Below are 15236 nucleotides of genomic sequence, written 5' to 3' on the forward strand. Positions count from 1 at the left end.
CATTGAATGTGGAAGTCTGTTGCTTTGTGGCTTGCTTTCTGTCTGTCCTATCTGTTCATTGGTTCACTCCTTTGTATTGAGTATTTTAATTTCAAAACATTTATTTTTATATGCTTGGTTCTGCAAACCGTGTGCACGCAGTGCTCGAAGAGAGTCCAGAAGAGGGTGTTAGACCCTCTGGAACTGGAGTCATAAACAGTTCTGAGCTGCCATGTGGGTGCTGGGAATTGAACCTGGGTCCTATGGAAGGGCAGCCTGTGCTCTTAACCTTGGAGCCATCTCTTCAGTCACTGTTTTAAGTTTTAAAAATTATACTTATGTATCTTGGGTGTGCATGCTGTGGAGCACATGAGGAAGGGACAGACCAATTTTTTGGGAGTTGGCTATCCTTCTACTCTGGGGATCTTGGGGACTACTCTCAGGTGGTCAGGCTGAGCCCTTGCCCATTGGGCCATTTTCGACCCTGTATTGATTTTCTGTTTTTAATTCAAAGAGGACAATTTTATTAGAGCTTAAAAGAGAAACCCCAGAGCAGACAAGCTGTACGTTCCAGCAGCTGCCAGGAGGGAACAGAGAAGAGGAGGAGGAAATGCCACACTGGCAATGGTGCTCAGCCATATGTCATTAGGCAGCCCCACATCGGGGGTGGGGTGGGGGGCGAGTCTATAAAGAAAGAGTAAGGAAGTCCAAACTACTAATAGAAGCCTACTCTGGTTCCAGCCACATCCAAGAGAAAGAGCTAGAAAAGGAAAATTTGTATCTTTCTGAATCACAAAGGTGGGCAGACCCCACCCCGAACCCCATTGACTGCCTATATTGAGTTCTCTTTTGTTAGCTCACTAAGACTCATTTGGTTATTTATTCATTTTGAGACAGTATCTCATATATTCCAGGCTGCGCCACCACACCCTGGCCTTAAACTCCATCAGTGGTAGGCAAGGGAGACCTTCGATTTCTTTCTTTCTTTCTTTCTTTCTTTCTTTCTTTCTTTCTTTCTTTCTTTCTTTCTTTCTTTCTTTCTTTCTTTTTTTTTGGTTTTTCGAGACAGGGTTTCTCTGTGTAGCCTTGGCTGTCCTGGACCCGCTTTGTAGACCAGGCTGGCCTCGAACTCACAGCGATCCACCTGCCTCTGCCTCCCGAGTGCTGGGATTAAAGGCGTGCGCCACCACGCCCGGCTAGAGACCTTCGATTTCTAATCCACCTGCCTCCACGTCCTGAGTGCCACAAGTACAGGTGTGTGACACCACACCTGGCTTTATGTGGCGCTGGGGATGGAACCCTGAGTTCTGAGTGTGTCAGGGAGGTTACCTGCCAGCCGGGCTACATTCCTTAGCCCAGGATGGCACCTCACAGCAGCGTTTCCCTAGCAGCTGCACTGAGCAAGCGCGGCAGCACTCACTGACGGCTGTCTTTTTGATGTTGTTATTTAGGTTTCACCGCTGCGTACCCAACACAATCGTCCATTCCTTACAGATACAAAACATCGTCAGTCCCAGAATCAGAAAAAAAGGGATTTAACAGCCAAGCCAGGAGATTTTATCACAAAAAGGTAAATAACATTGCCTTCAAAAGTCTTTGCTCGGATTTTAGCGGCTGTGTTTCTCTATGAACAGCAGAGGGCGGTGTCACCCAAGGAGCCGCATCATCCTCCAGGGAGGCACGCTATCAGTGTGGTGAAGAACCAGCCTGAAATGGATCGATCGATCGATCGATCGATCGATTTGCTGTGTTGGGGACTCACCCCAACACTTGGCAGATATTGTGTGCTATGTGCTTGGGAAACATAACCCGGGGTCTTGGTGTGTAGCCCTGCCGGCTTTGTACTCAGGGTCTTCTTTCCTTGGCCACCTGTACATCTGAATTGAAGAAATGTGCCAGCACACCCTGTAGCCCACATTATCTTTATTTTGAAAAGGATAAAAATACAAAAGCTGAGCCAGCACTTGGGAGGCAGAGGCAGGTGGATTGCTGTGAGTTCGAGGCCAGCCGGGTCTACAAAGTAACAGGCTACACAGAGAAACCCTGTCTTGGAAAAAACAAAAAACAAAAAAACGACAAAAGCTTCCAAATCCTATGTATGTATGGTAGAAGCTAAAAACACCCCGCTGTGCTCCATCAGAGGGGATTACATAAGTCCTCTAGATAACATATGGACAAACAAATCGCTAATAAGTGTATAGTTGTGTTTGTGATGAGCTCCCCTGTTTAAAAAAAAATCTCTTTAAATAATGTCTTATTAATATTATGGGTGCTGGTAAGATGGCTTAGCAGGTAAAAGCGTCTGCCACCAAGCCTTGAACCCTAGAGCCCACTTGGTGAAGAGAGGCCAACTCTTTTAAAGTTGTACTCTGATCTCTACATGTATGCCATGGTATGCACACACACACACACACACACACACACACACACACACACACACACACAAATAGATAAATAGATAAATAAATGCAATTTAGAAATAATGCTATACCTGTGCTTTACCATCCAACCCCCTCTTCTCCATATCTCCGAGTCCAGAAAGTTATGTGTTTCCGTACACGCCTTTATTTAATTTATTCCTGAGATTCCTCTTTCTCACCAGCAGGGGGCGGTAGCAGCTCACGGGCATCCCTAGCATCTTCATTTTCCTCACTCTGACATAGACATAGAAGTGGTCGGTCCAGTCACCTTCTGTTGCACTCTGCTGGTGGCTGTATCATCTTTCCACTTTCCCTAGATGGCAGCTGGGGAGGGGTGGGAGGAGCCAGGCTCTGAATACAGGTGAAGTGTGCCAGTGAGGGGCCTAGGCAAAGCCCTCACGCTTCTGCCTCTGTGAGGTGGACTGCAGAACTAGAGAGCAGTCTTCGGTTTTTGTTTTTGTTTTTGTTTTTGTTTTTTTGTCTTTGTTCTTTTAACCTCTGATTTACCTCAGGATTCTATGAAGCCAGCATTAAGTAATATAGCAGCACAGCTGGGCACAGTGGTGCAAGCCTGTAACCCCAGCACTCGGGAGGCAGAAGGCAGGCAGATCTCTGTGAGTTCGAGGCCAGCCTGGTCTACAAAGTGAGTCCAGGACAGCCAAGGCTGTCTCAAACATAAAATAAAATAACACGACACACATACTTAAAAATCTCTGGTGACTTCCTCAGGATGATACATATTTGCTCAGGCTTTCTTCCTTTTTTCTCTAGTTTCCCTGTATTTTAGCTGTTGGGTTCTCCCTCACTCGCTGTGTGGGTGCCTATCAATCAGCTTTAATGGTGGCGTAGGCCAGGGTGTTTGTAGCTCAGTTTCCAATAAAAGGTATAGTAGCTGTCTGTGATGGATCCCTTCTATGTGTTAAAGCATTTTCAGATGGTATCACTGCTCCCTAGAACAACGCTAAAAGGAAGGGTTTAGTGTCTTCATTTAACAGAGGAGGAAACCGAGGCTTAAGGAGACTAAGTGACCCACCCTCGGTCACACAGGCCAGGGTTTGCCACATAAGAGGCTCTAAATAAATACTTGCTGAATCAACGTCGAAAGAATTAGACCTCGACCCAGGCGCAGCTCACTCCAAAACCTCTCACTGTTTCCACACCGAGCCACGCCTGCTTTTGTGGTCTTCGAGGTTGTAAATTCGGTTGATGAAAGTCAGCATGCTTCTGGGCCGGCCTTGGCAAAACAGACTGATCTCCTGGGGATGGGGGGGGGGGGAGAGGGAGCGGGGAAGGGAGGCAAAAAGTGCTCCTTGCCGAGGCTCCGTCCCGCAGGACAAGCTCTCAGGACTCTGTCCCAGGGGCTGGAAGTACCCTGTGACTTCCTATCTCCTGCCCGGGAGCCAGCATGGCCACCAGCTAGAACCACAGGCAGCATCTCCTATGGGCAGAAACTGCTCAGAAGTTTGGTTCCAAATTTTCCAATGTGCTTGCATCCATTTGGTGGGAAAGCTTTCATCTCCGCCTTTGAAAGCATTTTTTTTTTTTTTTTTGCAAATGCGTGGCGTCTCTAGAGACCCAACTCCAGTGTTCTCTGTCCCTTAGCTAGGAGCCTCGAGAGCAGGTGCTTGTTCTGTTCGGCCATCAGCTTCCGCACATCTGAAACATGAGCGTTGGGCTTGTGTAATTACCGAGGGCTTAAATAATCCCCCATGTCCCAAGCACCAAGCACCCATCCTTCCGCGGTCCCTGCGTGCCGTCCTCATTCTCCTCCTGGGGGAAACAGGCATAGAGAAATAGCGCGCTTGCGTGACATCACCCAGTAATTTAGTGAGGCAATGCAAGTTAACAACAGACCTGAAACCTCCCCTGCCTCGCCACCCTTCTTAAGACCGGAGCCGCACACGCCCTGTGCCGAGCCCACACCCGGTCGGTCGTCTGCTTACCTTGGAGCTGTGACCCACTTAGCCCGGCTTTAACACGGCACCCTCGGAGGCAGGCTCTCTCTCTCTGCTGCAGCTGGGCCTCATGCCAGTGTACATGCCCTGTAAGAGGCTCCTGGGATGCCAGTGAGATGGCTCAGGGGGCAAAGGTACCCACTGCCAGAACTGACTTCCACAGGTTGTCCTCTGAACTCTACTGTCATGCTGTGGCACACGTGCATCCCTCCCTGTCCCCTTCCCCTCCCCCTCCCCCCAAAACCAAACAAACCATGGTTTCTTTGTGTAGCCCTGGCTGTCCTGGTACTAGCTCTGTAGACCAGGCTAGCCTCAAACTCAGAGATCCACCTGCTTCTGCCTCCTGAATGCTGGGATCAAAGGTGTATGCCACCACTGCTATTTTTTTTTACATTTTATTTTAAGTAAAAGGAATCTCGCCACTGGGGGTGGGGGGAGCGGGGGTAGGTGGAGGTGAGGGTCCTGCCTGCACAGACTTGGGTCTAAATTGGCAAATTGAATTGCTAGGAATAAACTTTATGATTTTTTTTTTTTAAAAAACAAATGTGTAACTCACTTTACATTCATGAGGGAGACATGTCTCTAGGCGGCACAGTCTGATGGACTTTTTTTCCCTGCCTTTCAACTTCACTTCACCCAGTTTCCCGAGCTAAGTAGCTGTAAGGACAGACATCACCTAGCATCTCTGCATCTGTTTCTTCCTCTTCAAAACTAGGATGTTACAGTAAATTAGCTTTTCCTGGGAGTGACAGGAATTGCAGGGTTCCAAACCCGACGCCTTCCACATAAACGAGCACACGCTGGCAGGACAGGGACGTGGTGTCCTGTAAGTGGGCACCGTTTAAGTGGCATGACGAAGGGGCTGGAGGAAATGGCTCAGTGGTTTAGAGCACCTGTGTTCCTTGCAGAAGACCTGGGTTCAACTCTCAGTATCCATATGGTGGCTCATAAAACGTAGGATGAAATTGAGTGTGCTGGCCCATGCCTGCACTTCTAGCCCTTGGGAGGCTAAGACAGGACAATTATTGGTTCAAGGTCATCCTTGGTCATGTAGTGAGTTGAAAGGCCAGCCTGGGATATAGAAAACCCACCTCAAAAACAAATTAGTTAGCTAACTAACTTGTTAGTTCCACACAGGGTCTGACAGGAATCCACCTTTCCAAACAGTCTGAAGCCAGAGGTTTTGGGTTTTTTTTTTTTTTTTTTTTTTTTTTGGTTTTTGGTTTTTGTTTTTCGAGACAGGGTTTCTCTGTGTAGCCTTGGCTGTCCTGGACTCTCTTTGTAGACCAGGCTGGCCTCGAACTCACAGCGATCCGCCTGCCTCTGCCTCCCGAGTGCTGGGATTAAAGGCGTGCGCCACCACCACGCCCACCCCCCCGCACCCACCCAGGCTTTGAAGCCAGAGTTTAAACTGTGATGAAAGCATGCAAAGTTACGGATTAAGCCAGATGAAATTTAGGATATCAGTTGGAAGCCCCAGTATGTAAGAAGCGACCCCTGGCTCTAGGCTGTGCTATCCGACCCCCCACCCCCCAGAAACGTGGGAAGATACCCAGGCCCAGGATCTGATATGCCAGCTCCCTCGTGACCTCTTCAAGCCCATCCCAAGGTCAGGTGGACAAGGCTCACCTCCCACTCGTAGCTCACTGCCAGGCTAGTGAGCCCTCCAAGGGCTTCTCAGCCAAGTGTCACCCAAGGTGTGTGCTGGGTGAGGGAGGGGAGCACATCAGCCAGTCATTGCTTGCTCGGTCCCACACCCACCGCTGGTCCTGGCTCTGCGGTGGGCAATGAACTTCTGATTATTTGGGTTTTTGCCTTCTGAGGTGTTTCATCTATGAGACCAAGGAGGTGGTAGAGTCCTGCCCACCCCGGATTCTCTGTACCCATGAAGTCCCTCTGTAGAGGGCCTGGCAGTGAGAAGGTAACTTCCCCACCCTTCCCCACCTGGGCTGATTTCGTCACTGTAAATCTTCCTACAGTGGCCAACTCCAATGACCACTGTTAGGATTTTAACTTCTCCCTTCACAGGCCAGCTCCAGCACGCTTCAGCCTCAAGAGAGAATCTTGGGACCTTCGTTGAGAGCAAATTTCATCCCCACAGGCTAAACAGTGACACCCCTCTGCTCGTTTGCCCTGGACTCTAGCTATTTTGCAGTCTTCGGTTGCTGGATGTCCAGTAAAGTTGTCAGACTTAGCAAAGAAAAATACAGATGCTTAGATAAATTTGAATTGTAGATGGGCAATTAAATTGTTTTTAGCCCCAAATACTCCATGGGCTCTATTTAAGCAAAACTAACTATTTGTTGTTTGTGGTTCTAATTTCACTGGGTAGGTTGAGATGGAGCAGTGGGTGTGTGCGGATGGACCCAGGAGCTAGAGATGTTCGTCATATATCAGGGGCTGGAGAGAGCTTGCTTAGAGGTCAGAGCAGAGCACTTGCTGGTTTTGCAGAGGACCCAGGTTCAATTCCTCGCATCTGCGTGGCAGCTCACAACTCTCTGTGACTCCGGTTCCAGGGGACCCAGTGCCGCCTTCTGGCTTCTGTGAGCACCAGGCACAGTGCTGTTCACAGACATACATGCAGGCGAAGCGCTCGTGTACATCATCGTCAAAGTTAGTCACCTGTAACGCTACAGTTCCTGTGGGGCAGCTTTCCCTAGCGACAGGGACCCTGGACCCTCACCAGGATCCCAGCACCTTAGATTTATAGATAAGGAAACGGGCCCAGGCAGGTGAGTTACTCAAGATGGTGTAGCCAGCCAACTCGGAGACCAGAGTTCCCATTTCATGACTCTGGGGAAGGGGTTTTCTTTTATCCTGAACAGCCTCATCTGAGAGGCAGTGAACGGCTGTGGTTAGAAGACTCTACCATGAGACTGCCCAGGTTCAAATCCTGCCCTGACCTCCGCCGGCTGTGCAACGTTAGGCTGTCTCTCTTTGACCCCATCTTCTCAGTTTCCCAATGAAGACTCAGTAAAGCCAGCTGCTGCGAAGTCTCAGTGTGCTGTTGGGCACAGTGTGCAAACCGTGCCCTGGGAAACTGACCTGCAGTGTCACGCTTGGGAGGCTGTGTCCTCTGTTCTTCTCACTGCCTGCCTCAAGTGTGTGTGTGTGTGTGTGTGTGTGTGTGTGTGTGTGTGTGTGTGCCAAGATCCTGCAAACCACCTATTCCTCTCCTCCTCCTTCTTTTTAAAAATTATTTATTATGTATACAGTGTTCTGCCTGCATATATACCCACAGGCCAGAAAAGGTCTGCATCAGATCACATTACAGATGGTTGTAAGCCACCATGTGGTTGCTGGGAATTGAACTCAGGACCTCTGGAAGAGCAGTCAGTGACCTTAACCTCTGAGCCATCTCTCTAGCCCTCCTCTCTTCTTTATAATCAACTCCAGTCACTCTGTCCCTACTCTCCAGATGGGAACATTCTGGAAGGCATCAGTGGTACCTCAAACTCTCTGCCTGGGTAAAGCAAGAGGTGCAGGCGAGTTAAGATGTATCTGGGACGAGAGAGTGGAGCTAGCAAACTCTGCAACCAGGGCCCATGGGCTCAAATCCTGCGCTCACTGCTTACAGCTTACAGCCCCACACGCCTGGCTTCTGTGGTTTTAGGTGGCTTTGGTGACACACCCGCTTCCAAGAGCACACACCGTGTACTCAGCATTTGGACATCAGACAAATCCATCTTCATGCGCCTCATTTGTGAACCCGGGGACAGTAATCTCTTCCTCATTGGGTGATGGTGAAAATAAGATTAGCTTTAAAAAGCTCCCAGCACCGGGCAGGACCAGGAAGCTGTCCCAACAACAAAACATTTCATTTCATGCCACTTGTTGCTTCAGCTTTTGTCAACACTGCTGTACCCTTAGTAACTAGCACCAGAAACGAGCTGGAAGCCTCTGGAAGCTTACATGGCTTGCAGCAGCAGAGCTAGCTCTGAACACAGCTTCTTCCGGCTGCTCCCTTCTTCTGCCCGAGTCTCAAGTCACCCTTGAGCCCCACGGCTCACCTCATTTTTATCTCCAAGTTCAAGATGGCCTCATTTGGAATGAAGGTTGTTTTTGTTTCATTTTGCTTTATAAACAGAAACACTCTCCAGTTTCCTTCTTTAGAGGCCTCAGGAGGAAGCTGAGTCAGGTGGGGTGTGGTTACCGTAAAATCGGTCACCCTCCCCTTACCTCAGGCTTGGCTGACCCAGTCAGTCCACGGGGGCTGACATGCACACCAGTGCAGTTCCCTAATGACGTGAAAAACAAAAATCTCCTTCAAAACAGTGTTTCCCTTAGAACTCAGGACGGCGACTTAGTGGAAAGAGCACGGGGACTTTGGGGGACCTGACCTGGATTAGAATTCCAGCCCCTCCCATTGGTAACCAAGGTAGAGATTGGGCAAGTCAGAGAAACTCGGAGCCAGGCTGTCACCCCTGCTAATGGCGGAGCCGGCCAGCCCCGTGGGATTAGAAGGAGGCTTAGCGTTAATGGATGGAAAGCTGGTAGAGAAACGTGTTGAAGTGGCCGTGCCCAATGACACTGCATTCTTGTCTCTTTCAGGATGACATTCCGGGCCCTGGGTTCTATAACGTCATCCACCAGTCTCCAGTGTTCAACAGCGTCTCTCTCTCCAAGAGAGGAACCTGCGCTTTTCCCTCTACGGTGAGAGCCCTCAGGTGTTACCCGGGTCAGTAATTTCCTCCGCTCATTGCATAATGACACGTTGGACAGCTGGCCCTTTCTCTCCAGCGATCCCTGTTCTGATTAACACAGCAACCACTTCCTGTGATTTCAACAAAGACAGGCCTGACCCCGTGACCTTAGGCCATTTGTTTCCGTGGATGCTTGTGGACGAGGCAGGAAGAGAAGGTAGAACATGGTTGAGCCCAAGAAGCAGGTGTCCTCCTCGGGCTCCTAGGTATGCCGGGCTGCGACCTTCCCGGAAGTGAGTTTTAACACTTGCTTTCATGTAACTGGGTTGGTCGACCCATTGGGAACGTGGATGCAACTAAAAGGAAACTAAGCGGAGGGGGGACAGTTTGATGGGGAGGGGGAGGAGAAGATGCGGCGCCTCTGCCAAAGCTGATGGCCTGAGGTGGATGGCTGAGGCCCGTGGGCGCGGCAGGGGGGAGCTGACCTCTGATATGCACACTTGAATCATGGCATGTGCATCACTCTTCTATGAAAGAGAGAGAGAGAGAGACAGACAGACAGACAGACAGACAGACAGACACAGAGAGACAGACACAGAGACAGAGACAGACACAGAGACAGAGACAGAGAGAGACAAAAGAGATAGAGAGACAGAGGCAGGCAGGCAGACACAGAGAGGAAGGGGGACGAGAGGAGGGGGAGGGAGGGAGAGAGAGAGAGAGTGTGTGTGACCAAGCACTGGGCCTGAAGGACAGGAATCCTCCTGTTCCGTTCAGGGACCTTATCTTTGTTGGGGCTTCTTGCAGTCAAACATATAAAGGAAGCGCCTCTGACCCTGAGCAGACGTGGGTGAAGACAGCATTCTGGTTTTTTGTTGTTGTGGTGGTGGTGGTGTGTGGATGCCAAGGCTGTTAAGGGAATCAAGCAAGGCTTGAGGGAAAGAGACACACCTGAGGGAGGTTGCCTGAGGTGGAACAGCAAAGGGAAAGGCAGAGCTGGAGTCTGCCGTCAAGAGACACATGCAACTGCTTGTCCTCCCCCCCCCCCAAAGGTCATGACAGCCTCTTGCATAGACATATATAATGCCTGACACTAGAGCTAATCTTCTTTTTAATCGCACACGAAGGGACCGTTTAGGGCCCACCGAATGCAGCCTTCTCTTGTTGGGAGTTGGGCTGGCATTGGAGAATGTTCGGGGAGCAAACTGGCTTCGGAGCAAAGGCTCCTGGTCAGGAGAAAGACCCCCAAAGCAACCATCAGAGTGCCACATCACAAGGCACCAGCATTGGCCACAGGCCTGCAGACCTAATCCTGACTCAGCTGTAGAGCCTGAATGTGACCTCAAGCATGTCACCCTTCTCTGTGTCCCTGTCGCAGCTGCCTCAGAGACTCCTGGGAGGCTCTCGGCAGCCTGCAGTGAGAAAGACTTTGTCATTGCAGAACAGTGCAAACAGGCCACTGGCTATACTGTCAGTACCTGAGTCACCCTGCAGATTGTCCAAAGCACCTGGGTTCTTTCTGAGAACTCCTTTGCCAGACAGTGTGCTACCAATCCTTCTTGGTGTCGCGAAGGGGCTTGGATTGGTGACAGGGTCAGGGTCCTGCCAGGCTTCACTGGCAGTAACTTTCGAATGATTCAGCTACCTATCCAAGAGAGAAGGCACAGGAAGGTCTGAATGTTAGTGGAATCTGATCAGGCCTTTCACCTCTTAAAAAAAAAAAGGAAAAGAAAAAAAAAGGAAGGAAGGAAGGAAGAAAAGAAAGAGGAAATATGGGACTCCTCTCACTTTGATGGCTCTCAGACTTCAGCTTTATACTTTTCAATTTAAAGAGCATGCTCTGGGGAGGGGGGCACACTGGGGGAGGGGGCAGAGATAATGCACACATGAGTGCAGGTACTACAGAGGCCAGCAGAGGGCGCCAGGTCCCCAGGAACTAAAGTTATAGGCAGATCTAAGTTGCTTGATGTGGGTGCTAGGAATAGAATTCAGGCCCTTTGGTGAAGTGCTAGAGTGTTTGGGCCACCCCTCCAGCCTAGGCTTTATATTTCTAAACACTTGCATTAAAAAAAAAATTCTTGGGAAGGAGGCCCTAAGTGTGTGCTTGTAATATCTGACTGTAAAATCCCCCACTAGTGGTCGCTAGTTTCTGTCTACCCTAGAGAAGAGACAAAGGGCCTCTCCACCACTTCTGGATCCCAAGACTCTGGGAATTCAAATCTCTCGCCTCAGAGGAAGATCACAAGGGCTTAGGAGTGTGATTGGGGTGAGGCCACCCCAAAAATGTCCATGGGCCTATAAATTCTCCATACTTCCTGATGGGCGTCAGGGCGACAACACGGCACCTTTTGAGACTTGTCATCTCTTGAAGTTCAAATGGTATAGCACCTCATGAAGGCACCCCAAATTTTTGTTCTAGAATCTTCCACAACCCTGACCAGGAAGCTAAATGAGGCAGGTGGGTGGGGCCTTTGGTGGCCTTCCTGGGTCTCACAGTGGCGGGTGCTCTAAAAGAGTTAGAATGTGTCATGGAGAAGTTCTCAGGTGCCAGTGTGGGGCCCGATTGGAGACCACAGGCCTGGCAGATAAACGCAGGGTGTGGACCCGGAGAATGACACTAATCTTATTAGGATGCCCCAGGGAACTCCACATCATGGGGACGTTTGCAGACCCCTCCCCCACCTCAACCCCACCCCCAAACATAAAAGCAATAAGTCTCTGAAGGCAAAAAACAGGAGAGCAGGATGGGAAAACATTTGCTGTTCCTCCAGGGCCGGGCCTCCTGACCCATTTCTCTTTTGACTGTCATGTCTGATCTTGGTCACCGGGTGGAGGCAGACTGCCTGGCTGAAGGTGTTGGCTCCTCAAGCATGTCACCCTTTTCTGTGTCCCAGTTGCGTTTCTTCTTCTGTGAAGAGGTACTAACGTCCACTGCTCAAGAGTTGTGAAAACCAAAGGCAACAACAAAGCCCTGGTAAACAACTGGCCAAAGGGTGAAGGCCGCGCCTGATGGCATAGTCTTTGGGACTGAGAACCTCAGAGCTGGAGCCTGAGTTTGAACTTGAGTTAGAATCCACAGGAGGACAGCTCCGCTTCTGGTGAAATCGCTAGCCCCACCCCCACCCCCACCCCCACCACTGGGAGGAGGCTGCTGGTGGAGGGAAGGAAAAGTTGCTTTCATCATCCCCCGCTACCTGTGCCTGTGTGGTTAGTGACCTCCACTGAGTGGAGAAAACCCAGGACAGGGTTCCCAAGCTGTCACCATGAAATTATGGGAACTTTCGTGTTTTATCAGACTCCAATACCAGCCATGCTGTCATAGGGTTAGGAGATGTTATCGTGGGGTTTCTGTGGCTTTTGCCCCCAATCATTTGGCAAACACTGGTTGTGTTTGTTTGTTTGTTTGTTTGTTTTTTTTTTTTTTGGTTTTTTTTTTTTTTTGGTTTTTCGAGACAGGGTCGGTTGTGTTTGTTTTTAAACTGAAAATAGTTTATCACGGTTTCTGGAAAGGGCTGGAATTGGTTCTGTCGGAACATAAGCATTTTAGGGCTTCATTAATTTGCTCTTGTTTTTGGTAATTTCTGTTTTATTTATTTTATTTTATTTAGACAGTGTCTCACTGTGTAGCTCAGGCTGGCCTCAAAACTCCCTGTCTTGCTAGCTCTGCCTCCTGAATCCTGGACCTCAGGTGTGTGCCACCACACCTGGTGTGAACACAGTGATTTGATAGGAATAAGGAAGCGTGAGTGGGTGGCCACCTCTGAGCAGCCCTGTCCCTTTAAGCCACCCGGAGCAGCTCTCTGTAGACACTGGAGGGTGGAGGGTGGGGGTGGAGGGGAGCGGGAGGTGGGGGGGGGAGGGGGGTAGTCTAACGCTTCCTGCCACAGGAGTCGCCCCACAGCTGATGAGGCAGGTGAAAGTGGCCGGGGGACTGGATGCAGTGAAAATGCACTGCTGGGAAAAACCTCTCTCTCCGGGTCCCAAACAGGGCACGGATACTTTCAGTTAGTTTACAGAAGTCAGACCAGGTCTGAACTTGCATTGAGCAAGAGCCAGCCCTCAGAGCCTGAGGGTCTGATTACCACTGTTAACTTGCTACAGTCTTGCCTCTTAGGGGGAAAAAAAAAGTTCATAAGCTGAGCTTAGTGGCTAGTGCCCGGCATCCCAGCTTTGAGGAGGCTGAAACAGGAGGAAAGCTGCAAGTCTGAGGCTAGCCTGGGCCCTACAGTGAGCTCTAGGCCAACTTAGGCTACATGGCGAGACCCCTGTCTCAACAAATAATCAGACAAGCAAGCAAACAAACAAACAGGATGGGCTGGGTCAGGGTCCTTGTCTTCCAACCTGTCTTTCACAGTCCCTGGGTCATTTGGCAATGGCGATTCTTTCTTCCCTGCCCACCCCCCCCCCGCCCCCCCCCCCCCCAGTGTGCCCGGCTGGGCAGCATCAATTCTAAATATCCTGCTGCGAATGCGTACACCATCCCGTCGGACTTGGTTTCCAAGAAGGACTTCAGCAATTCCTGCTCCAGCATGTTCCAGCTGCCAAGCTTCATGAAAGTGGTCAAATCTGAAACCCCTGCCCCAAACCATTACAACGTAAGGACGCCTCACGGGCCCCCTCGTCCGGTGCCCACGTTGAAGGGGCTGGGGGTCGTCAACGCGCAGGGGAGGGTTGTGAGGCGTGGGGAAACAGCATTTTAACACAGAGGGTCGTCAGCCAGTGAGCATTTGTGAGCAAGCTGGGGGTCGGGTGGGGTGAGTGTGGCTACAAGACTCTGAAGAGCAGCCAACCGTTAGGGGGCGACAGGGAGCTGCAAAAAGTGCCGGATCCCAGGGTCTTGGTTTTCTACTCGGCCACAGCAGGGATATACTTAACCACTTCAGAGGCTCATACTACTCATTTACCTTTTAAATTTGATTTTTAAAAAAAAACCAACTTTTTTTTTCTTTCAAGACATAGTTTCTCTGTGTAGCCTTGGCTGTCCTAGACTCACTTTGTAGACCAGGCTGGCCCCGAACTCACAGCGATCCGCTTGCCTCTGCCTCCCGAGTGCTGGGATTAAAGGCGTGTGCCACCATGCCTGGCTCAACTTCTTTCTATATATGAAATTTTCCTGTGTTTTTGTTTTGAGACAGGATCTCACTATGTAGCTCTGTTATATAGTCAAGGTTGGCCTTGAACTCATAGAAATCTGACTGTCTCTGCCCCCTCAGGGTTGAGATTAAAGGTGTCTTGGTGTGTGTGTGTGTGTGTGTGTGTGTGTGTGTGTGTGTGTGTGTGTGTGTTAGCAGTAGTGCCCTGAGCAGAATGGCATGTGTGGGAAGGGTGTGCCTGCAGGTAGCCTGGGCTCAGATCTCCACTCTGCCACTCTCTGTGCCTTGCCTGTGCTCCAGCAGCCTCTTCAGGACTTGGTTTGTAGCGTGAGATCTTCGTGTTCACCTGCCCGGCTTGACGAAGCCACTCAGTGGGAGAACGCACGCCAAGGAATGAGCGTGGCGCTTGGCACACAGCTCTGCCCAGTAGCCCGGGGAAGGGGAGTTGTCCTCAGTTAGTCGGCCTGTGGAGCCACAACTGTAAAATGAAATCTGTGGCACCTGCCTCAGGAGGCTATGGTAGAAGTCAGGGAGCCCACAAACTCCGTGTGAGCGCTCTGAAATCAAGGCGTGGCCGCATGGAAGCTGAAGGTGGCAAAAGGCTGCATTCAAAAGGCTTTGGTCTCAGACACCTTAGGCTCGATTTCCTCTTTTGAAACACGATTTCTAAGTCATGTTTATTTGTCTACAGAGCTCTTGCCCACCCTCTATGACTGGGCCAGTCAACTGTAGCGTGCTCAGAGCAGGGGCGTGCCCGCTGGCTCAGGACTTAGCAGTAGTAACTTGACAGAGACAGCTGTGTCATTTAGCAGTTTCTAGTAGCAGCGTACAGAACTAAAAAAGAGTGGGCGAGATTAACTCTTGTACTGTAGCTCACTTAACCCAGTAGATCCAAAATGTCATTGTTTTGACATTGTGTGCGCGTGCACGTGCGCACACACACGCACACACATATACAATTATTGATGAGCTATTTCAGGAGGACCACATTTCCAGAGATGATTGTGGCTACTGTCTTGGACTTGCTGTTCTAGAATGTTCCCCTGGGATAACCGGACTCTGATGATGATGACGTGATGGTGGTAGCAGAGGTTTGCCTGGCCTGAATCATGCAGTTCTTGCATTCATTCCTAACAGATTACCAGA

At 50.2% G+C, this 15236-nt stretch overlaps 1 protein-coding gene across 3 annotated transcripts in view; it reads left to right on the forward strand.

Annotated features, from left to right (window-relative positions):
* The window catches only part of STPG1 (sperm tail PG-rich repeat containing 1), a 44362-nt gene that overhangs the window by 10651 nt on the left and 18475 nt on the right, over nt 1-15236 (forward strand). For all 3 annotated transcript variants that reach the window (XM_084788346.1, XM_084788345.1, XM_084788344.1), the window contains exons 3-5: nt 1431-1549; nt 8906-9007; nt 13422-13592. In XM_084788346.1, coding sequence (XP_084644472.1) covers nt 1431-1549; nt 8906-9007; nt 13422-13592 — 392 coding nt within the window. The remainder of the gene's footprint in view (nt 1-1430; nt 1550-8905; nt 9008-13421; nt 13593-15236) is intronic.

This window comes from Acomys minous, assembly GCF_964271855.1.
Source record: "Acomys minous genome assembly, chromosome: 6".
In the NCBI taxonomy this organism is placed as follows: domain Eukaryota; kingdom Metazoa; phylum Chordata; class Mammalia; order Rodentia; family Muridae; genus Acomys; species Acomys minous.